At 42.5% G+C, this 24,886-nt stretch overlaps 1 protein-coding gene and 1 long non-coding RNA gene across 3 annotated transcripts in view; one reads left to right on the top strand and one right to left on the bottom strand.

Annotated features, from left to right (window-relative positions):
- The window catches only part of Med23 (mediator complex subunit 23), a 41,062-nt gene extending 22,999 nt beyond the window's left edge, over positions 1 to 18,063 (bottom strand). Inside the window, exons 1-12 of one of the 2 annotated variants that reach the window (XM_003468466.5) lie at positions 17,895 to 18,063; positions 17,651 to 17,682; positions 17,430 to 17,517; positions 14,900 to 15,024; positions 13,969 to 14,080; positions 12,831 to 12,929; positions 11,724 to 11,825; positions 11,218 to 11,287; positions 10,477 to 10,589; positions 7,394 to 7,489; positions 6,835 to 6,852; positions 1,696 to 1,896 (exon numbers count right to left, since the gene is read on the bottom strand). In XM_003468466.5, the coding sequence (XP_003468514.1) occupies positions 1,696 to 1,896; positions 6,835 to 6,852; positions 7,394 to 7,489; positions 10,477 to 10,589; positions 11,218 to 11,287; positions 11,724 to 11,825; positions 12,831 to 12,929; positions 13,969 to 14,080; positions 14,900 to 15,024; positions 17,430 to 17,517; positions 17,651 to 17,682; positions 17,895 to 17,942 (1,104 nt within the window). In that variant the 5' untranslated portion in view covers positions 17,943 to 18,063. The remainder of the gene's footprint in view (positions 1 to 1,695; positions 1,897 to 6,834; positions 6,853 to 7,393; positions 7,490 to 10,476; positions 10,590 to 11,217; positions 11,288 to 11,723; positions 11,826 to 12,830; positions 12,930 to 13,968; positions 14,081 to 14,899; positions 15,025 to 17,429; positions 17,518 to 17,650; positions 17,683 to 17,894) is intronic. The other variant, XM_005003109.4, reaches the window with a different exon arrangement.
- Positions 18,048 to 21,374, top strand: LOC106027358 (uncharacterized). The gene is made up of 2 exons (XR_001200952.3): positions 18,048 to 18,183; positions 20,189 to 21,374. It is a non-coding gene; the product is annotated as an uncharacterized LOC106027358 (long non-coding RNA).
- Positions 21,375 to 24,886: the final 3,512 nt, after the last annotated feature.

Raw genomic sequence — 24,886 nt, 5'->3', positions numbered from 1 at the left:
GCACAATTTGCAATAGCCAGATCTTGGAAACAACTTAAATGTATACAGACTGAGGAATGGATAAAAAAGATGTGATATTTTTATATAAAGAAGCACTACTCAGCCATAAAGGACAGACTTGAGATTTTGATAGGTAAATGGATGCAACGTAAGAACATATTCATAATCGAAATAAATCAGATACCCGTGTAAACATCGTAATGTCTTACTAGTGTGAGAAGCTGAAACTCTGTGTGTCTATGATAATTAAGAATTTACACTACTGATTTCTGAGTTCACTGAAGAGAAAGGTTTGTGCTAGTATTGTTCAGACAATTAAATGCAGATATCTTGTTCCAATGCCTGGAATCCCAGTACTCTTTGGGAAGATGAGGCAGCAGAACTGCCCCAAGTTCAAGGTCATCCTGCGTTAATAGTGAATTCAAAGCCAGCCTGAATTACTTGTCTCAGAAAAACAAAAAACGAACAAAAAAAAAAAAAAAAAGAATAATTCTTGTTAAAAGTACCTCAAAACAAATACTTTGTTACATAATTTTTGATATCTAAAACCCCCAAGGACTGGCTACCATAAAGCATTGCTTGACTCACTGAGGTCAGAGAGACACCAGCAGCAAGGCCAGGGTCTGACAGAAAGCCTTCCCCTCCCACCAACACAGGCACCCATGCTGCAGAGATGGCACCACCGGATCAACACCTGCCTTACCCCCTCAGGGTGTGGACAGCCTTCCGAGGAACGTCCTCCCTTGTTCCGTGGGTTCGCAGTCCCGTCCTATCCATCATCACGCAGGAAGCAGGAGCAAAGCTTGCTGGTCCTCCGCTACCTGCCAGCCATCTGGACCCGCACACGGCCCTTGGCACACCTGACCTCTTCCTCCCCTGCCTGGGCAGGGCCTTCAGCGCCTGCTCTGGCCCACTGCCATGACCCCACCACCCTCCTCCTCTCTGGTGCACCCTATGCCCATCCCCACACTACTCTTTCTCCATGGGGCCGTTAGTAAAGTTCACAACCTATATACCAAAGAAAATGGAAGTGCTCGATAAACAAATAAGCTTATAAAGCTGACATAAAAATGCTGATGTCTATTCTAAACACCCGGTATATATTAAGAATTTTTAAAAATAATAAACAGGCTGAGTAAAGTTCGCTGTGTCTCCCTTTGCCTTTCTGCCTTCCTATCACCAATATTTCTCCTTTTTTATTTTCCTTTTCAGTGCTCACACATCTCTATCTCTTTCCAAATAATGATCTCATTGCTGGGAAGACACTTTGCTATTTTTCTTCTTGGCAAATTTCAACATCCTTCAAGTATTAACATAAAGATCTCTGCTACAGCCAGTGCTGATCTTTATTAGTGACTACTCCTTTCCACGCCTACCCAGGAGAGCATGGCTCCACGATGCCGACTACATTCCCAAGGAACTGCTAGTCCACATATCTGCCCCTCCAGGGAGGCGGTCCTTGGGGGCACTAGGAGGCCTTTTCATGTTGCATCCCCCGGTCCCTCAATTGTGAGTATGTAGAATGAATGACTGAATCCAGTATCAAGAAAGCAAAAAAAAAAAAAGAAAGAAACCATAAGAGTCCTCAACAGGACAGAAATGGGGACTGCAACTCCTGCCGCTTGTGCAATCACCGGGCGGTGCCCACACCAGTGTGAAACACGCCAGTCCATGGGCTGCGGGACACGGACATACCTTCTGATGCAGAGAAAGGACCATGTGCGGGAAGCTGGCAAACTGGAAAAGCACAAAGAAAATGAGCTGGCTGGAGAGATGCTGCCACAGGAGTTGGCTGGTGCCTCCGTCGTCGAACTTCTCCTCGGTCTCCGACCGCTCCATGGCGTACACCACCAGGTCCACCAGCTGGTCCTCCAGCACTGGGCAGCGCTGCTTGTGCTGTGGGGCAGAGAGTGGACACAGTATTCCACAGGCTTCCCGATTAGTCCACACACCACCAGCTACCGGACATCAGTATACAGACAGGCTGAGAAGCACGGAGTGAGGCAGAACCCAAGAAATTAAGGTTAGATTCAGTCTATTAAAGCTGCATCACGTCACAGTAGCAGAGGAGGCGTCTGATGAAAAATTCTATTTAGGTCTTCCACAAAGCAGATTTCCCATTAAGTTTTAACTCTTACAACAGACATCACTGTTCCAATCTGACAATGGCACAACACAGTACAAAGTTTCATTTATCCTTTGGGGGAAAAAATAACATTTTAAGGGTCAAACAAAATGGGAAAAATGGTATTAATTTTGCAATTTGGCTCAAAGATGAAAACCCTAAATTTCCAGGGATCAAATATTAAGAAAGAACAAATAACGCAGTACGTGAATCTATTGGAAATTAACAACTCAGAAATTTATTTATGGACATTAATCTAAATAGCTGTTGTATTTAGTATGTGATAATAATCCTATTAAAACTGAAAATTCCTCCCCAATTAACAACAACAAAAATCATCTCAAAGTTAATCTCTGCTCGTTCTCCCTGGAAGACAGACATAATGCAGCTTTAATTTTAAATTAGATCATTTTAAAATCTAAAAGAATTGAGTTTAAACACTAACAATGAAAATGCAACTTCCCTTTCTAGAGGCAAAAAGGTTTATGATTCTAAAAAATGATTTAAAATATATATATGCTTTTTTTTTTTAACCAAAAGATGTTGGGCCACATTTGAAAAGCCACTTATTTTTCCTTTAAAAATATATGATTTAGTAGCAGGCAGTTGGAAGCCTTTCAGTGAATACAATTACGAATACAGATACTTTCCCCAAACTTTAAATGTAATTAACAAATCTTTTGCCATGAAAAAGGGATATGATTTCTTTAAATTTAGAGGAAAAAATGCAAAGTGGGGATTAATTTGGAAATAAACAAACATAATGGATCGCATCCCCTTTTGCATGCTCTTTGCCAGCTCCAAATTGTAAAGCTCCAATATAGCTGCACTTTCTTCAGACATGCAGATACAACAAACATCTACCCAAACAGGAAGCATTAATGCTTGTTTCGTATTCTTCCCAAAACACAAGGCCATGATCACGGTTCAACCACACTACAGGTTTACGAAGAGCAAGATTAACACCACCGGCTGGGACTACAATACTGCTCCTCCAGATGGAACTGTCATTACGCAGCAGAGCAGAGTGCAACAGACAACACTACAGACTAGTTCCCAAGTCAGCATGCAAACTACTGTGTACAGGGCTTGAAATTCACTAGTTCTGCCAACCACCAACAACCTAGGAAATGTGTCAGACAACACAAATTTAGAGTGAGATCATCTGAAGAATGCAAGAGTCAGGAAAATTTGTGAAAAGAAGTAAAGCCAGGATTTCCAGTAGGAATTTTTCACAAGTGATGAGAATTTGCTTCCACTTTGGAAATTGATTTACAATCTATTTCTCCATCCTAGGTGGTGATCCATCAGTTTACTTCAGGAAAAAAAGAGCACACAGATAAAATTGGTGTTCTGCACCTGAGCGACTTTGGCGTTTGTTTCCATTTTTAGTTTTAGCTATATTTTCTTAAAAAAGAACTAGATTCTCACCTGTTTTCTTAGGTGTATCATGATGGTCAAAGAGTTAATGATTTAAAGGGAAAGCAAAAAAAAAAAAAAAAAAAAAAAACCCACTAAACTTTTGACAAGATAAAAACAACTGGGAAGCTTATAGTTAAAACTGAAGATTTTTCAAGGTACACCAGCCATGACCCAAGATTCTCCCCCACCAATCTGCTAAAGCTTTGGTATATCACAGTAGGGGGACATCTACCAGGATTAACTATAAATTTCCCAGAGGGTTTTGGATAAAAACCAAGGATATTTCTCAAGCCAAGTTTAACGACTGCTTTAAACATGTTGCTTTGTTTTGATAGTATCAAAAAAATTGTGAAATATAAAATGATCTGACCTACTTTTGAAAAACACCTTTTGCTTTAATTTGTAATTATTAAAAATAGATGCATTAAAATTAAGATTCTTTAACACATAGTAGATTGTTTTACAATGTGGGATAAATGAATATCTGTTAAGCAGTTTAATGATCTATGAATAAAACTATCAGTCACTAGGCTAAGCTAATTCTGGCAGTCAGCAATGCTAGACCTTTGGCTACCCCTGTTTTCTGAAGATATCAGTCAAGTTAAGGCTGTAGAATACTGACATTAGTTAATTTTTTTGTTTACCTCAAATCTGTAAGTATATTTAGTGAAAGCTTGTTTTAATAGTAAGAATACCCCTAAACTAAGTATTTTAACAATTCTATTTGTACATCATACTCCAAACTGTGAAGATAATTTTGAATTTTCAGCTTTGGTAAAAGCTAAATGTCCAGCACAAGGCACTAAAATAAACATTGGTATTAACCTTTACTCACTTCCCCGATTCTTTCCCACCACTACGTCACCTGGCAAAAGGACATTTTTCATTCTTAGTATCCCAAATCCTATGAGTGGCATTTGACATTTTGCCTGGTACCAGTGAAAACGTAATTGTGCTAACAGGGCTTATGTTAATTCAAATCACTGTATCAGTGTTCTACCTCTGTTTTAAACCAATACTTATTCAGGTCAAGTTGGGATGGGAAAATTCCTTTTAATGGCATTTATGAATTTTCTGCTTTTCCCAAAGAAGCTGCCAATTGGAGCCAGAGGCCATGCTGGGTGAGAACTTTCAGGTTATTTTATGGAGAAACCGAGCAATCCGGTTTGAAGTGGGCTCATGGCAGCCAGAGTTCAGTGCACCACCTAAGAGCTAGAGCAGTGTAGCTGATTCATTTTAAGTGTTTTTGTTTAGCAGAAAATAATACAAGCTATTATACATAAACACCTAAAGGATTTTTCCACCATGCTGGTCATAGACCTGGGCTATTTATGACCTGAATGTCACCAATTTTAGAATAAAATACAGCCCAATTCCTACTGGAAAATGCAATATGACAGTGCTTAAAAAGTTTCAAGCTTCAAGTAAATTATTGCATTGCTAGAGGAAAGACCAGAAAGTATAGTAGAAGACATAGTTCTGTAATGATAAAAGTTGTGATAAGATGATTTGGTTATTTTTAATCATATGCTTTTTATTTTATGTTCTCATTTTTTAAAATCTACTTTCTCGTAGGTAAAAACAATATATCAAATCCGTTTAGCATATTATCTTCCTATGAGTCCCCTCGCTATAGTTTTCTATGAAAACAATCACTGATGAAGTGTGAATTTTTGACAATGTTACACCACAGTGGAACCAATATTAATGTTCTGTCAGCATTTCCATTATAAACTTTATTTTTTATGGATTTATGTCTTAGTCATAAACTTTTTTGAGGTTGAAACTTGTTACTGAAATTATCAGATCAGAAACACTCTTTTGGGAGTTGTTTTTGTCAATTTCCATTTTGAGAAGATCTCCCCGCAGAAAAGAAAAAGCCATGGACAGTGAAAGCTTTCTGGGGGAAGGTACTCAGCTCAAAGGACCATGAGTACGTTTCTCCACAAACTGTAAAAAAATTGAGTCAGGTATGACTTAAGGTTCATAAATTACTGTTAAGACATCGCATGAAGCATTCTTCCCAAGTTAGTTGAATACTTACCTCCAACTCAAGAGAAAGGTGGTCAGAATTAATGACTTGGTACTTAAGATGTTAAATTGGTAGACTACAGGAGGTAACTGTCAGGTACTCTAGTGGTGAAGCAGTTTCAGTGTCACAAGTACAGAAGGCTTGTCCAAACAAGGAAACTTGGTCAATTTTTCAGAAGAAAAAACTTAAAATAATAAGAGATATTGCTACTGGGGTGAGGTTTGGCATGCAAAGTTTCAACACTGAGCAAGTTTTATGGCCAAGCTATATGTCCTTAAAAACAGGGCTTTATAAATGGAAGCACTGGCACAACCTTCACTATAGTATTGCAAACAGGAACGCTATTTTATATAACCTAGACAAGAACGTCTTTTTAAAATCAAAAAGCTGGTCTGTTTTAACATATTGGGCTCAAAAACATTTTATCAAAAAAGAACTGGAACCACTATTTTGCTTAAAATCTCACAGGTGAAAAGTCCTGGAACCCACTTGGGACTGCACAAGAGTCTGGCTGACAAGCTGTGGCCGTGGTGTCGCCCCCTCCACGGGGGCTGCAGCTGAGGTGCCCGCACATGGACCAGGACACATCTGGCAAGACTGAGAAAGACAGGTGTGCATCCAGTGATGCGGGTCACCTACGGGTGTGACATTCCTCAGTCAGTCTCCGAGGCCAAAAAAGCCTTCCCTGATAACATTACCACTCAGACTTTCACAAGTGGTAGAGCTATCACAGTGCTTTGTTTTTCTTTCTTTTTTGTTTTAACTTGTTTTTGTTTTAAGGCAAAGCAACATAAGCGTTTTTGTTGTGGTTTTATTTATTTTACTAGTCTGGAAAGATAGATAGAGATTACCCCCAAATCTTTCCATCTTGAAAATTCCATCAGGCTAACTTTAGCCCTAAAGCAGGCAAACAGTAAAATTGAGTGGGAAGGAAAAAGAACCTGTCAAAAAGTGACAGGTGTCATTGAGTGCCAGGTGTTGTCTCTTTCTTTAAAAAAAAAAAAAAGAAAAAAAAAAAAAAGGAAAAAAAGAATATAAAAAAACAAACACCGAAAAAAACCAAAAACCAAAAACCAAAAACCATCCACCAAAAATAACTCTCATATCCCAAGAGGAGATTTTGTAGTGGCCTTGGTCTCAGCACGGCCCTGCCAATTTCAAGCCCCGACCACACGCGTATCCGCAATGGGATCAGTGGCTACAAAGCGGCCAGCGTATAGTTAGTCACAATACAACAGTAAGGTTGTGGACGTACCTGCGCAACGTTCAAGGTCTAGAGCATTGGAGGGTGGGCAGGACAAGACAGGACAGAACAAAAATAAAGGAAGAAGAAAAGAAAAGACAAAACAGTGACTATGAGGCCAGCCTCAAGGGACCCAGCGTCAGCATAAACCCTCCCACATGTTAAACCACCAAGAACACCAACACACACCAAGAAAAGAAAAAAATCACCAAGGCGGCCACGCTGAAGACACCAGGGTGATAAAAACAGACACCCCAAACAACAAAAAAAAAGGGCAAAAATTATGGTTAAGTCATGTGTAGGTTTCTCTGGCAAAAGGTATACTTGAAACTGGCCTTATAGAAAAAAAAGCAATGCAAAATAAACCAACTTTAAAAATACTGTTTTAAATTTAAACATTCTTAAAGCAATATATAAATGGTTAAAATAATACATTGTTTGATACACTATATTCTTCAAAAACGTCACCAAAGAGTTCTTAACTGTTTTGCTCAGTCAGCTACAGCAAAGAAAAGAGAAAAGAATAGTGCAGATTCTATGCAGATCACACCAGGTTTCCAGCATACAGTACCTGCTTATTTAAACCTAGCATATTGCAGACCATATCCCTGGAATAAGGCTGCTCCAATACATATCTCAACAAAGCAGTCTGCGGTTCAAACAGATCCTTTAAAGAAAATGAAAACAATTATTGCTTCAAGAGAAACATAAATGTTAATTCAGATTATTTTAAATTGAGCATAAGTCTTTTAAAGGTACTTGTTACCTTCCCATAGTAGGCAGAATCTAGTGGAAAAAATTACAGGATTTTAGTGCTTTCAGTGAATCTGCTGACACCCCTCATTTGACAGCTGAGGAAGTTATAAGGTCACGCAGAAGGACAGTGATGACACGAGGTTACTCCTCTCCCCAGTGCACACACAATCATACACACTTCTCAAGCTGAGAGTCTCACAGTGTCTATTTATATGATTTTTGTCCTAGGTGACAATGGTTTTGATAGAGGCCTTATCAAGCTGTTTGCTTCCTTTCTGTGAAAACCTAAGACAATTTTGCACAAAAGTCTAGATTTATAAGCTTGCAAATTCCAATAACCACATCTAGTTTATAAAAACTACAAGGTGTATTTAAAAGTAAAGTCTTTTTAGTGTACCGTCATTTTATCCATATGCCTTAATGGAAGCTTATCAATCTCTCATTTCCCTACGAGACTGCCAAACTGGCCAGGCGTGGTGGTACACGCCTGTAACTGCAGCACCCCACAGGCTAAAGCAGCAGGGTCACCATAAGTTTGAGGCCAGCCTGGGCTACCTAAGTGAGTTCAAGGCCACCCTGCACTATGCTATATACCCTGTCTCAAAAACAAAACAAAACAACTCAAAAAAATAGTAGTAACAAAAAAATTGCCAAAAAAGCTTTCTTGAATTTAAATACTTTCAGAGAAGCAGATGACACCATCACATGCCTATTTATATTTTTTAATTTAGTTCACTTATATTTAAAATAGACTGATTTTAAAATACTTATACTGATTAAATGTATCAATTTTTTCTTTTGTGTCTGACACAGGGTCTGGCTACATAGTTCTGAATGGCCTCAAGCTTGCAGCGATCCTTCTGCTTCAGTCTCCTTAGTGCTGGGATGGCAGGCATGCATCACCACACCCAGCTAGATGTATTAATTTAGAAAGATTTCTTCTAAGTTTATTCTAACCCTTCTATGCATGCTGGACAATTTCTGAATTACATCTAGTTTCATATAGCACATCATTTCCATTTTGATCTATGTTGTCGGAGACAGTGTTCTGACCCAGCCAATCCGGTTTCCTTTGAGCAGCCCCTTTGAGCAGCATGATGCTGGTGTGTTTTCACTCTGCACTCTCGAGCTACTGGCAGCAGAGATAGGGGTGGTGGGAGACACTTCATGTACTGTGTTTGAAGACACTGAAAACCATGCTATTTAGGTGTGGTAGAACACTCCTGTAATCCCAGAACTTGGGAGGCTGAGGCAGGAGAATCATTTGCAAGCTCAAGACCAGCCTGGGCTACAGAGTGAGCCCCAGGCCAGCCTGAACTGCATAACGTAACCCTGTCTCAGAAAGACCAAAAAAAAAAGAAAGAAAGAAAGAAAAGAAAACTGTGCTATTGTAATGGTAAAGTAAAAACTCTGGCATAGTTACTCCCTAAGTTTCTTCCTTTTTTCTTTTAAACAGATTATCAAGTTGTAGTCTCACTCTCTCGATTCAGCCCCATTACCAGAACTTCCCAGGATTCTGCATCTTTCCTCATTTAAATAGTCAAGATCTGTGAAGGTGGACAGGTACACAGCATTCACTTCAAGGATTAGTTTAAGGGATTCCTCAGGTCACTTTAAAGCCAAATTACTAAGAGCTGATTTAATGTGAGTACATTTGTAAGAAAAGGACCAAGATGCAACATATGCATGGATGAATATTCCACAGTGATTACATGTCATGTATTGCAATAATGCTCATTAGAAGCCAAGTGTGACGAATCACACCTATAACCTCAGTACTTCGGAGGTTGAAGCACGGGAATCGTTGCAAGTTCAAGACCAGCTTGGGCAACAAAGTGAGTCCATGGCCAGCCTGAACTGCATAGTGAGACCCTGTCTCAAAAAGACAAAACAAAACAAAAAAAACTCATTAGAAAAGCAAAACAAGTAAGGGTCCTACAGAAGACCCAAAAATCATAACCAGCCAGGCGTGAAGGTGCACATCTGTAATTTTAGCACTCAGAAGGCTGAGGCAAGAGGATTCCCTTGAGTCCAAAGCCAGCCTGGGCTACACAGTGAATTCAAGGCCTGCCCGGACTGTATAGTGACATAGTGTCTCAAAAAAAAAAAAAAACCAAAACCAAAACCAAAAAACAAAGTCTTAATGAATAGGAGAGGAAAAAAGAAAGAAAAAAAAGCAACTGTCTCAAAAAGCAGCGGTCCAGTCGCCAATACTGCTCATCAATACAACAGTCTAGGAGTGGTGCTCCTGGAGCAAATGTCACAATTCCACACCTCTTCCCCTGAAAACTAGCATTGAAACGGGACTGCCGATACAATCCTGTAAGTTTTAAGCATCACTGAATGGGAAGAATTTTCTGCCCAGAACTCTAAAGAGAAAGGAAGGGAGCTTTCAAACACTTTCCTACAAGAGAAAAAGTATAAATATTATTTCTAATTTTGGAGAGGGCAAACGGCTTGATAGCACAGTGGTTAAGAGTAAGGATTCTGGGGGCTGGGGATTTAGCTCAGCAGCATAAGCGCCTGCCTTGTAAGCATGTGGTCGTTTGATCCCCAGTACCAATAAAAAGAAAAAAAAAAAAAAAATAGAGTATGGATTCTGGATCAGACTGAGTTCAAATTCTTTTTCTTGAAATGTGTGGTCTTGGTCTAGGGGTCAGTTTAAAATGTGAATTCTCTAAGTATTTTGCCAGAGCTGAACTGCTGAAAAAGAATACTCACAAGAGCACCACCACCAAGCTGTACTTGGACAGTGGAACAATGTGACATTCTACAAGCAGTCTTAACTTAAACCCTGAGTTCTTCAGGCCAGGAAGAGGTAGTTGGTGTCATTCTCTGTATAATCCAGGATGAAGGCCGTACAGTGAACCGCAAGTGCCATTACCTTTAGAAACATACCTTGTCATACGGCAACAGGCCTTTCAAAGGAAAACGAAGAGTTGCAGGATCTAATTTCCAAGAATTACAAATGGCGCCTGAGTTATTTACAACGGGCAGGAGACTGCAGCGGCCTGTACGTATTGCAAAAATGTGTTTAAGTAAATGTGAACGCAACAGTGCCAGCCCCTCCATCCCCTCCACGGATACTTAACTGTATATGCTGAACTAGGCACTGGTTTAAAAATGGCTTTAAAAATGTTCTAATGAGATTGAAATGTGGGGATTTTCTTTGATTATATTTCATCCTGATGGTTCAAGATCAATTTGTTCAGAACTTCCACACTTAAAAAGGTTGCATTTTGTCTCAAAGTCTAAGCCAACAATCAGCAAACTATAACCTGCCGGTCAAATCTAGCCTGGTATCTGACTATGAAAGTTCTTTTGGAACCTGGCTGCTCTTGCAGTAGAATAGAACGTAGAGCTGAGCAGCTGCAGCACACTGCACCGCATAAGAGATGACCCTTCTGGCTTTCAACAGTCAGAGCTGGGTACGGCGGTGAATGCTGTGGTCTCAGCACTATGGGAGGCTGAGGCAGGGGCTTACAAATTCAGGCCTAGCTTGGCAACTCAGCCAGACCAGCTCTCCAAATAAAGATAGGGTGGGGGTTATGTCTTAGTACAAAGGTGCCCTGGTCAAAGATCGAACAAAGGCAAAAATCACCAAAACTCAGGCTCTATTGAGCACTGTTATAATCCTACCACAAATGGAGTTTATCCTCGCTGTGGGTCTGAAGGTATCCACAAAGTCCGACACTAGGTTTCCAAGTATCTAAAAAAAAAGTATAAAAATACCCTGAATTGAGGGGTTACCTATATACACAAATACATGAAAATATATAATGTAATACCTGGCACACAATAATTAGGTAATTATTCAAACATGAGATCCCTTTTTTTTCCCCCAAACAACTACTTATCAACTCATGAATAAAACTGTGTTACACCACTGTGTCCTTAGCTACTTGAGAAAGTTGTGTATGTAACAGAGGGCATAAAAATGTCTCAACTGGCCATCATAAAAATGAAACATATGATGCAAAAAAAAATATGATGTGTTATCTAAAGATGAAAGTAAACATTTTAACATAAGCATAGAAGGCCTTGGAATCAATCAATCCCTGGTCCGTAAAAAAAATAAGCATATAAGCAAAATTAATATAAATATTTTAAAATTTCTGTTAAATTCTTAGAACAATGAAATGTACCCAGTGTGGAAGTTTCCCCTCGGGATACAGCTTCCTGATCTCCGTGACTGCAAAATAGGCTGGCAGGAGGCAGGCGTTTCTCTCCAGGATGTACGCGATGACCTAAGAGGAAGAAAGGGCAGCGGTCCTCTCACCACCCACTCCAGGGCCTCAACACTCCAGGAGGCAACAGACAACGTGAAACACTGCAAGACTGCTTTCCTGGGAAGACGCTGATCAAGGGACACAACGTCAGTGCAACACAAGGAATAACTTCCAGAGACTGACTGACTATCTTAATGACTACAGTTAATAATTACATATCGTACACCTGAAACTGCTATGGGAACAGATGTGAAGAGTTTCTCCACAAAAAAGTAAGTACTAGGGGACTGGGGATTTAGCTCAGCAGCATAAGCGCCTGCCTTGCAAGGGAGGCGGTCGTGAGTTTGATCCCCGGTACCGATAAAAACAAACAAACAAAAAAGTAAGTACTAAGGTCAATATATATATACATAAATGTCAATATATACAGATTTTTACTTGTTAATTAAACAAAAGGAAATTAGCACCAAAGGATTCCTTTAAAGAACATTAAAAATGTCTAAAAATGAAGGATGATGAACAATAAAATGGACTGTGGTTAACAAATGTCTCTAAAATGCTTTACATATTATTGATTTAGGAGAGCAGTAGACCAAAATAAAATTATTGCAACATTAATTATAAAGCAGAAATATTTCAAGTGGTTCACAGGTTGGTATATGCTTCAAAATATTTTAACATTTATATTGCTGTTACATAATTAAAACCAGAAATTGCAATTAAAATTTCATTTTAAAATATAGTAATGTTGAAAGATCACTATTAGGAATATAAATGGTTTTTTTCTGTAGAATAAAACTCTCCACAAAGTAGTATAGGTTTTAAGAGCAGAACCCAAATAAAACTAGACTTTTGTTTTTTGAGACAGGATCTTAGCATGCAGCCCAGGCTGGCCTCAAACGCACAGAAATCCTCCTGCCTCAGCCTCCCAAGTGCTGAGATTACAGGTGTATACTATCATGCCCAGCTAAAACTACACTTTTTTGGAGCTGTGGGGAACAGATCTGACCAACATCTAGGTACCTCTCTTGCTGTCAGAAGTTGCTGTACGACAGCAGAGCTCACTGTATTAGGAATTGTCAAGATTTTCTCCAAAATCGCTTTTAAGAGATCTCGAACACCCTGATACAAGAAAGAAAGACACAGGTTAAAATGAAGTAATGAGCGCTCTCATGTTAGCCAGAACATTCAAAAGTTTCAGTATTATGGACTCCTTTCAGGTTACATCTTTAAGATTTCCAAATCAGAATTAACATTTAAATTCCCACCACCAACTCAAGCAGAGAGTCATGCTCCAAAATAGAATTCTCAACTCATGTCTCACGTATGAGTTAAGCTGCTAATAAATAAAAACTAGAATTTCTGTACCCCACAGAACTTTTCAGCCCTCCAAACATTAGAAGAGTTTCTAATGTTCCAGATGAGTCAAGTTTCCCTTGTGCTGTGGCGAAAATCAAAACACGACATGGACACAGTGGAAACGCAGGCAGCTGTGCTCAGCTCTCTGCAGAGGACTCTCTCTGTTCATTCACTCCTCTCAGTGTAGTCTAACTGTATCCCCGTTTCATCCAGCACACACTTGAACCCCTCAGGGGTGTCCCCCACGTTATTCTGGTAGGCATCTCTACATATCACTACCAGCTGTATTATCACCTGATACACAGACAACCTTTTATTCAGCCCCGGGCATTTATGGGGTCTACGCTGTGTGCCCAAGCTTGTAAAAACAGGGCAGACACATGGATGACATGTACTTGTCACCACACAAGCAGAAGGGACAAACTGGCTAGGTCGAGGGAAAAGAAAATAATCAGAAAAGGTTCCTCAAAGTGAATCTGAGTTGAATCATGATTGAAATAACGATCTGCCAAGTCAGTAAGTCACTTCAGGTTGGAGAAAATACAGACATAAAGCACAAGGTAAGGTATTAGCAACTCTGAAAAAGAACAGTAGAAAATACATGTCTTCTGCAGCTCAAAAGGCAAAATAAAACAAACTAAAATAAGAGTGCAAGGTCATGACTTCAATTCCGGGTACCAAACAAACAAAAATTAGACAAGTTATGCAAATACTTTCACTTGGTTTCTCCTGAAAGTCAGATAATGCACTCTGAAAAGTATACAAAAGCAACTACTTTTTGCAATTAGAAAAAAAAAAATACCTTGTAATCCACACCCCCAATTATTTTCCGAACCAGTTTAAAAGTTAGGGCCCACAGCTGTGTTCGTTCCCATTCGAGCGTGTCGGAGTTTATCAGGGACTCACAGACCATCCTGGAAGAGAGGGAACACACGTGTCACCAAGCCACCGGGACCAGGCACATCCCCGCAGCTGTGACCCAAGTGCCTGGGAGACTCGCTTGGCAGAGCAGGCACCTGTCATAAACTCGGCACACCTGACCAGACTTTAGGACTGTATTGGTCTACAGTTCTTACTTGTACAAAAGACCAGACACCAAGTAGAACTAAATGATCTTCATAATACACTTTACCAGAAACTGCTTTTACTAGAAAAAATCTACTAAAAAGCTTTTAGTTGGTGGCAGAATGTACTTTTTCCAACACAGCTACACCACACTTTGCAATCCCACCTGCTCTTTTCTTTTTTGAGACCAGGTCCGAACAGTCTGAGTGTGGAATGCTCGAGTATACTACTGATGCAACGTACAGTCTCCGCCATTCTGACAGTACATCAGACACTAATACATACACTCACTGTACATACACTACTACATACGTGCTAATACATATACCCTTCTTTTATCCGCATAAAACTGAGGTAAGACAGTAAGGCTTGTTACTAGAGTCACTTAGAGATTACCGAGTTTAAATCATTTCCCGATGTTTCTTAGGAAACATTCTCAGCCTGCTGCAGTTTAAGTCCAGCAAGGAGAGCTTTCCTGTCTGTTTGAGGTGACAGACAGTCACAGAGGCAGGCGTCTGCAATCGGGCGCTAACATGGTGGAGCTGCTCAGCAGCAGGCTGTGGCTGAAGCCTCAGCTGTGCCGTCTCCCAGCAGAAGAGTCACTTTTATTTCACTACAGGAACTTGCCCAGGCTTCATTAAAACCCAAGCATGCACGGGCACACGCACCTGGGTGGCAGCAGCCCGGTCTCAACAGCCATTGCCAAGCAGTCATAAAGAAACGAGATCCGTTTGGGACTATGCTGGCCATGGATAAACTTAACGATCCACTGGATGCACTGCTCATGAGACTCCTGCAGCCAGAGAAGAGCTGTACGTTACATGTGAAATTACATTTCCTCACCTCACAGACACAGCAATACAATGAGATGCAAGAGACTGCACTACCACTGGGAAAAGTGTCACACATCTGCAATTCCAGCACTCAGGAGGCCAAGGCAGGAAGATCATCGTGTGTTTGAGGCCCAGCTGAGTTACACAGTGAGTTCAAAGCCAGCCTGAACTAAAATGGCAACATCTCAGTTCAAAAAAAACCAAAATATAAGTAAATGAATAAATAAGTAATACTTAAAATTTAACACCAATGGATGGAACTAGTCTCTTAAAAAGTAAAATGTGGCGTCGCATGGCAGTGCACGCCTATAATCCCAACACTTGAGGGGCTGAGGCAGGCGCCAAACCTGCCTTCAAGTTTGAGTCCATCCTGGGTTACGAAAGTTCAAGGCCAATCTGAACTGTTTAGTGAAACTGTCTCAAAATAACAAAAGAGAAAAAGAAAAAATATTAAAAGATAAGAACAATTCAATATTTGTTATATTATGTTTAAAACCTTGCAACTGATTGTTTTTTCAGTTTGCTACATAATTCAGATTGGCCTTAAATTTGTAGCACTCCCCCTGCCTCAGCCTCTCAAGTGCTGGGATTACATAGGCATGTGTCACACTCAACTCAAAATAAAACTTCAAGACATGAATGCACTCCACGATTAGCACCAGTGGCTCACACAAACAGAGGCCATTTCCCTACAGGCCAACCAGAGGAGGAGGAAATGGATGAATGGAAAGCAAGCTCTTGAAGGACACTGTACTTCATCTCTTCTATGGACATGTTTTCTGCTTTCTGTTACTAAGTCTATGGCTTCTTTTCTTGTTTTTGCTACTGTATCTGGGTATCCTCTTTACAGAATGTTCAAATTGTTACTGTATCTTTGCTATAGTATCTTTGTCATTTTTCATTCCATGATGTGCTTTGAATAAAAAAATGAAATTATTGTTTTATGAGAAAAGTTTTAACATTTGTTTTGAGATTCTTCAAATAAATCAAAACAGGATGAAAATGATTTTTACTAACATGAGACATTTTTAGTTTGGTGTTTTTGTTTGTTTGTTTGGTTTTTTGTTTTTTTGAGGCTATGGGGTTTAGGCTGGTCTTAGGCTCACTTTGTAGCCCAGGCTGGTCTCGAACTCACAAAGATCTTTCTATCTCAGCCTTCAGAGTGCTGGGATTACAGGAGTGCACCACCATGCCTGGTTATTTGTCTGCTTTTTGAGACAGGCTGCCTCTACTATATAGTGGAGGCAGGGCTCAGAGTCATGGTGATCCTTTGTGTCAGCCTGCCAAGTATTCAGATAATAGGTGTGGTTCAGCATGTCTATCATTATGGGGGACATTTTAAAAACATCTCCCACTTTCTGATTAAACTGGCAAAATAACCAGCTATGGGCTATGAAGCTCAATGGAACAGAACAGAGGATGCAGAGACAACACAGGCAACTTGGCTGCTTCATCTGTCAAAATTGTGCACAGGAGGAAAGAGCATCTCTTCAACAGACGGTGCTGGGAGAACTAGCTTTCCACATGTGGAAGACTGAATCTAGAACTGTATCTCTCACTATGTACTAAACTAAAAAGCAGAGTGGATCAACGACCTAAACATTACATCAGAAATACCTAATCTGGTGAAAAATGAAATACGTGTAACTCTTGAAGATATAGGTATAGGCAAGAACTTTTTGAACAGAACTCTAATGACACAAGAATACTAAGAATCAACAAGTGGGATGGTATCAAACTAAAAAAACTTCTATATAATAGGATAACCAACAGAATGAACAGTCAACCTACAGCACAGGACAAAATTTTGGCCATCTATTCCAAGGGCATAAGACTAATATTTAGAATATATTAAGAACTCAAAAGCTTAGACCCACCCCCCAATAAAAGACCAAATTTTATAACAGGCAACTGAAATGAATAGGCATTTCCCAGAAGAAATACAAAGGGTCAATAAATATGAAATGTTCAACATTGCTGGTCATCAGAGGGATGCAAATTAAAACAACACTGAGATTCCATCTGACTCCAGAAAGAATGGCTGCCATCAGAAAATCAAATAATGGACTGAAGGGAGGGGAAGGGGAATGAAAAATAAAAACGTTATAACATGTACAGATATAAAATCCCTATGATGAATGTGATCGCTATGTAAATCTAAAATGTACCCATAAAATCTGATTTTTAAAAAATCAAATAATAACAAGTGCTGGTGAGGCTATGCAGAAAAATCCTTCTACTCTGTCGGTGGAAATGGAAATTACGACAAATATCACAGAAATCAGTATAGAGAGCCCTTAAAAAACTAAAACCAGAGACCGCATTTGACTTGGCTATTGCCCTTTAGAGGCACGCAACTGCTCACCTGAGAAAGTCCACTCCAAAACTGTTTGAAGGCGCTCAAACAGCTAATTAATTTTGTTTTCTCGTCTTCAGGTGTGTCCATAAACATGCTATCAAAACACAACCCATGTTATTTGCTATTTTCGAAAAGCGAGTAAAACCCGGCCCCAGGAGCGGATGTCCTCCTAACCCTCAAGACAAACCCAGCACTCAGCAAACACGACGTGCCGCGCGCACACTCACCCAGGGAACGCTTCTTCTATAATCTCCGTTTTCTGCAAAAATGAAGCAGAACATACAGACAAGTAAAGGGCCGGAATGAGAACGGGGCGCACGGACGAGGCCCGGGGCCGACCCAGCAGGACGAGGGTCGCCGAGGCCGCGCACAGCCCGAGGTTGACACCGAGGGCGCCCGGGTCGAGCCGAGCCACCTGCAGCCCCGCGTCTCCCGTCCCCACAGCCCCGCCCCGCGGGAGGCCGCACTCACCACCACCTCCTCGAAAATGCTCTGCAGCTGAGTCTCCATCTGTACCATCGCCCCACGTCTCCCGCGGCGCTGGGACGGGACAAAGCGCGCCCAGCGCCGGGAAGAAACCGGTGGAAAGACGGAGACACCGCCTCGCCCCACGGCCCGGAAGACAAATCCCGGAGCCCGACGGACGCCGGGAAGGGCTCGTACGCTCCCTTTACGAACCCCGCGGAAACTAGTACCTCTGACTGCTGGTTCCGCGGCGGAGAATGGCGGCCCACAAACATGAGCTTGGCTCCAAGTGCAGGTATGAGGCCGAGAGTCACAGTCCCGGTGACTGCAGGACGCCACCTGTTTCCTGGAGCCAGAATTGCTCTTATTCGGGGTTGGCTAGGAGCATGGTAGTCTGAGTGGCCTTCCATGAGAAGCACACCTTTCGGTGAATATTGGAACAGTTATTAAAACAGTATGAACTCATCATTATTGATTTTCAATTAGAATCACTGGCTGGGCGTGGGGGCACGCCTGTAATCCCAGCACTTGGAAAGCTGAGGCAGGAGGATCACCGTGAGTTCCAGGCCAGCCTGGGCTACATAGTGCTAGAGCAACCTGAACTAGATAGTAGGGCCCTGTCTCAAAAAAAAATTTTTTTTCCGTATCATCCTGGAAAGTTCCTGATGCACCATTTTGTAGCCAACACCCTCTCTACCAGACACTACTTTTATAAGCATTAATTAATTGCTCATGTTCTTAATCTTCGTTATGGTTGATACTCTGTGTCAACTTGAGAAGTTTATAAGTTTGAGAGACTCAGCAGGGAGCCAGGATCCTTACTTTGTAATATTCTCATCGGTGCAAGAGGAGGGCACAGAGATTTTGTGCCTGCTACACCTGCCCTGGAGGGGTGGTGGCCTATGTATAATATAAAGGAGAAGAGGCTGGTTCCCTCTTTTGTTCTGGCTGCTGCCTTGAAGTGTTGCCCCAGTGCCCTGCCACCCTGCCTTGGAGCCAGCTGATTATGGACTGAAACCTCCACAAACAGTGAGCTAAATAAACTTTTGCTTCCTTCGTTTTGGGTGTTGGGTGTTTCATCCCAGTAACAAGAGAAAAGTAACCAAGACAGTGTTTATATGATTAAGTTTTTACTCATTATTATTATTATTTTTGTCTTTTTGAGATAGGGTCTCACTATGCAGTTCAGGCTGGCCTTGAGCTCACTTTGTAGCCCAGGCTGGTCTCGAACTTGTAATGATCCTCCTGCCTCAGCCTCCCAGGTGCTGGGATTACAGGCATGAGCCACCACACCTGGCTTTTACTCATTATGAATCCTACAGCTTCTCATAAGTGTATTCATTTGTAGAAATTCCATAACACATTCCATATTGAAGTTCTTCACTGTGGTGAATGGTTTTTTTTCTGGGCTAACCTCCTTATTTTTTAGGTGATACCCTTGACTATTACAAAATTTTAATTTTTTGCAGCCAGTTAATTATTTTTAAAATGTGATGGCTATTGTTTTAATAGCCTTAACAAATCTTGCATTACCTGATGTTATCTTTTAATGTTTTCTTCTAGAAATTTGACAGTTTTAACTTTGCTGTTTAGGTCCATAGTACATTTGCTTTTTTTTCCTGAGAGAAGTGTTCACTGTGTAGTTTTGCTGGCCTTGAACTCACTATATATTGTAGACTGGCTTCAAACTTGAAGTGATCCTCCTGCCTTAGCCTTCTGAGCACTGAGATTACAGGTATGGGCCATCCCGATTGGCCTGTCTTTTGTTTCTATGTCATGCTTTCTCATAAGAGTGAGGACCTGGGGTTGGGGATTTAGCTCAGCGGTATAAGCGCCTGCCTTGTAAGCAGGCAGTCATGAGTTCGATCCCTGGTTCCGATAAAAACAAAAAAAGACAAAAAAAAGAGTGAGGACCTTCTGCAGTACAATGTCGAAGCTGAACAGAAGAGATGAAAATTCATCTATGCCTCGTGCAGCTCTAAGGGGAAATACTTAGCTTTTCATCTTTAAGTCTGACGTTGGCTGCATGGTTTTCATTGTGATCTGTCACATGCTGTTACCGCACTGAAGGAGACCTGTTGCTGAAGATTTTTATTGTGAACCTGCATGGGAATTTGTCAAATGCTTTCTCTGCCTCGCTTAAGAGCTCTATAGGAGTTGATATTTTATTGTGTGGTGAATTTAATTGATTGACCTTGAGATGCTGATGCTGACCTTGAAGATGTAGTCAGGGTTTGCAAGGGAATAAATTTAATACAAAACTCATAATTTATAGATTATTTTGTAATATTCACCAACAGAGTAAGATTCAGACGAGTTCAGGAGATCTGACCACATACCAGAGACCCAAAGAATGTAGCTGAGGATCCGGATCCCACAGCACTGTCCTGTACAAGTCCACCTGAACACCTAGAGCCCGTGGCAGTGGCCCCCAGGAGTACAGCGGGAAGCCAAGAGCCCATGACAATGACTCACATAAATTTGTACCAAGAATCTGGACTGGGAAGGCCCAAAGGCCAGTGGCGGAAGCTAAACAGTCTGTGCCAGAGGGATGAAGGATCTGTGCCAGCAGGCTGAGGGATCTGCACTGGAGCCAGGAAGCAGTGCTCAAGGGAAAGACCAGAGCTCCTCAGAAGAGAACCACAGCCACCCTCATCCACAGCAAGGACTGGAGTGCCTATGATGATGAGAACAGCTGAGATCAGATCAGGAGAACCAGAAGGACAAGCTTCTCCAGAATCCACAGCACATCATTTGCCCCTCTGCTCTAACACAGTTGCCAGTGATCCTCACGTGGACCTTCCACCCCCAGGACCGCATGGACTCAGTTCAGGTGGGTGTTACAAGCAGACCGTCAGTCAACCCACCCCATCAACTTTGCTCATGTGTTGAGTTTTTCTTATTACTATTTATTCATTGTGTTCTTCATATGTCATGGTGATTGCCAGCCTCTAATCCTCTGTATGCCTGGTGGGAAAATCACCACTAGGAGTCCTCACCCCAAAGAGCCTGTACCATGCCAGGGGCTGTGCACAGTGCAGACCCCTGAGCATGCGCAGCGCTATGTGGCTGCTGGGCCCTGGGCTGAGGAACTCGGTCCTGTCCAGGCCAAAACTGAGTCTCCTAATGATTGCAGTGTGCACCCACAACCACTGAATGTTGTGTAGTCCTGCCAGTTGATGCTAAAAACAGATGAATCATTCAAATTCCTACAGGAGAATAGCTTTAAGATTCAGGTATCCCTACAATGAATGTGATCATTATGTGTATGGGGGGAACTGCTCAGCCTGAGACAAGGCTCGGATCATGTAAGGGTGCTTCCAGACAGCCCTGAAGACATGACCCTGTTGTCAGCCCGGAGCACATGGAGCACAAATGACCACAACTTGGCTGTGTACAATTGTTCATGGACCAGGGAGGCCTGCATGTAAGAATGTAAATCAGTGATGCCAACCTTTATACACAATAAAGATTCCGGTGGCTGTAGTGCTGTGCTCCATGCTGTCTGCTGTTGTTGCTGATGCCTGTTACTATAGAAGACCATCTGGAAGGCGCTCCTTGAATGCAGAACAGTCACCTCTGCATTAATTAAAGTAGGCCCTGGCTCCTTGTACTGATATGTACAGAGCTGGCTGAGCTATTTCCTTCTCTCTTCAGCTGGTTCTAAGCAATGTAAATAGGGCTGGCCGAGGTACTGAGATGTAATCTTTGAAGCCGCCAACAGTCTCACCTCATGTCTCCCTGTAAATGGTTGAGCACAGTGCGATAGCAGAGCCACATAGCTGCAGGAGTGTCAACAGGCTTCGAGCCTCAAGATGAGAGGCTATGACTTTCCAGGGCACAAAAGTTTACGTATCAGAAACTGAAGAAACAGCCTCCTAAACACTCAAATGCTTCCACAATTGAGTTATGCAGATTGGTCTTTCTGAATGAATTTTGCCCTAGAATAAGTTACATGATATTATGGTAGTGGGAAGCTGAATCAGGGGAGGGGGAACCAAGGGATGTTTACCTTAAGGTCACTTCCTCCTTCCCCTATTACCACTTCCTTTTTCCTTTCCCAGTGCACTTGAAAAAAGTTCCAATCAGCTCCTTACACCTCATCAATGCCTTCCCTAAGTGCCACCCCAGTCATATATATATGACACACATATATATCCCATACCCCACGTTCTGGTCACAGGAAGCTAGACCGTCTATGGTCATGGACTCCTCTCCACCTTCTTGGAATAAAGGCTACTTTTTACTTTCTATTTTGCTTTTTTATCACACCAAAACACTAACACTTTCTGCATACCCTTCTCTCTGCATGTTGCAGAGGTCTTTTTGACCACCTAGTTCAGCCTAGCTCACACACCCACATAATTCCCACGGTTCTCACCGTCACTCATCCTCAAGCCACTCCCTTCTTCACAAATTGATAAATTCTGGGAGAGGCACTGGGGTGAGGGTTTTGTTCTGTGAACCCTCACCTGGACCAGACTCGGGACCCCTCGGCTGTCCATAACTATAAATACGTCTTAGTGTCTTTATTCTCACTGTGGGTTGCACTAGAGGTGACAGATTGGAATTAACTCACTGGATTTCCAATAATGTTTCAAAGGGATTGCAAGTGTAAATTTCCTGGTCCCTGAGAAAGATGGTAAAAAGGGATTGCAATATTTGGATAATGATATCACACACATGCATTCTTTAACCTTAAGTATCTCACCCTTGAAAATCTCCCTTACCCTCCACTCCCAAGCAGGCCAACAGTATATCAAAAATGTACCAGTAAAATTAACTTTAAAAAAGATTTAGATTTAAACCAGGCATGGTGATGCATGCTTATAATCCCATACTCGAGAGGCTGAGGCAGAAAGATCACAGCAAAATCAAGCCTGAACTACACAGCCAGTTTGAAAAAAAAGAACAAAAAATGAACATCATCCTCATGGTCATAGTAATTGAATAAAATAGCAGACCATGAGCCCACCGAGCCATGAAAATTTTGAAAACAAGCTGGTGTGCAGGTTAGTGACGGGCTGCTGGCCTAGCATGTTCAACCTCCAGGACAGCTCCCCGGAAGTGCCTCCAACTGCTTCCCCCTCCTCCACTCCTACCACACTGGCAGCCTCTCCACAGGTCCAAATGCAGCAGAGCCAACCACAAAGGACCACACCCTCAAACCAGAAGCTGAGATAAACTCAGGAGGCTGGGGCAGGAGGGTCCTTGCGAGTTTGAGGCCGCTCTGGAATACCTAGTGAGAGCCTGTCTTAAAAAATGCAAAGGCAGAGGCAAAGCAAAGCCCCTTTCTCCTCTTAGTCACCTGAGGAGTCGGGAGGCTGTGGCCAAGGAGAAATCAGGTGAAGAGGGGGTGAGGACGGAGGTGGCTTTCAGGGCAGGATAGGCAGGGGACTCTTTCCTGAGTCCCTCAGGTTCCGGGCCTCTGACACTCTGGCTTTAGCAATGAGATCTGTGCTGCACTTGGGGTCAGTATGACTGTAAATAAGAAATCTGTGTTGTTTTAAGCCACCCAGTGTGCGGCAGTTTGGAACAACAAGCACAGAAGATTAATCCAAAAGTGTAAAGCTAACGTAATGCCTAGGTGTCGGGTATCTTGGTTTCCTGAGGGGCACGGATTATCTGACCTGTCTGACCATTTGCTCCAACAGAGGGGGTTTCTTGAGTGGCTCATTATGTGGCCTTAAAGGACAGTAATCCTCCTGCCTCAGCCTCCTGACTACTGGGATTATGGAAATGGGCATCCGTGCCTGGACTGAGCTGAGTCATTTTAAATTCACGTCTTTGTTAGAAGATGTTCTTGCTTCACTCCGGTGCCAGTGCCGAGGATTTCCAACGCCGGCTCCATAAAATGCTCCAGGACTCCAACAGACCGGGAACTTCAGGGGCGTCTCTCTGGGAGACAGAGCCCTGCTCCAGCCAGCTCTGCAGATCCCGTGACCCTCCTGCTATGGACAAAATCTAGAGTCGCTAGGAGCCGCCCTCCCCTCCTGTGTCCCGCTGCCACTGACTTGCCTGGGTGGTTGTCACCGTGCGCTGATGAGTCTCTAAGAACAGAACAGCCTCACACACACACACTTTCTCACACATACCCACTCACACCCACACCCCAAGGTGCGATGTGGGCCGCAGGCGCGAGGTCTCCACGAGTGCCACCTCGTCCCGGAGCCTGCCTAGTCCCTGAGAGGAGCCGGCGGCCTCTGCACAGGGGCTGCGCTCTGCTAGCTCAGAGCTGGATGCAGAGCGCCCCCTAGCGTCCGTCATTCACTTTGCCATCCTTGGGAAAAGCTAGTTTTCCTTCATTGAAAATACCCAAAACGTAGTGGTGCATGCCTCTAATCCCAGCACTGGGGAGGCTGAAGCAGGAGGATCGTTGCGAGTGTTAGGTCCACCCGACTGAGAGACAGCACAATAATCATGGCAATGGCTCAAAGCTGTGCCACGACAATGCACACCTTCTTCCCAGGGGCCCTATGGCTTCTCCCTCCCAAAAGTCTATGCCAAAGCTCAGGCATATAAAGGTTTACCCAATCCCTGTGCTCTCACAAAATAACTCAGCTCACGCGAGCCACCAAAGCCCCTCCCCCATCAGAGCCTGTATCAGGCAGAACCTGCCCTTTGTCTGTAGAGAGCCACCACAGCCTTCTCTGTGGTGACCTCTCTGTGCCTCCCTGCTTATTAAACTCTTTTCTTATCTACGTGCCTCGTCTTTTTAATATTCTGCATTGCTCTAGATTGAGGACAAATCACTCCTTGAGTTGGTTCCATGACTCCAGAGGTTTGAGGCTGTGTGGCTCCTGGGGAATCTGTCCCCTGGCCTGAGCCCCCTCCAGCCTACGGACCTCTCCTCTCTGCTTCTCTCTCTCTCTCTCTCTCTCTCTCTCTCTCTCTCTCTCTCTCTGGGACTGGGGACTCCTCAGTCTTGCCGTTTCTAGCCAACATCCAACACTGGCCTTCATCTTGTCAGGTCCAACGTGAGCCTCCCCTCTACTTTG

Source organism: Cavia porcellus, unplaced genomic scaffold, assembly GCF_034190915.1.
Source record: "Cavia porcellus strain 051 isolate PalLab524CR breed Dunkin Hartley unplaced genomic scaffold, mCavPor4.1 scaffold_22, whole genome shotgun sequence".
In the NCBI taxonomy this organism is placed as follows: Eukaryota; Metazoa; Chordata; class Mammalia; order Rodentia; family Caviidae; genus Cavia; species Cavia porcellus.
Note: the sequence above shows the minus strand (reverse complement) of the source record. Positions and strands in the feature narration are given on the sequence as shown.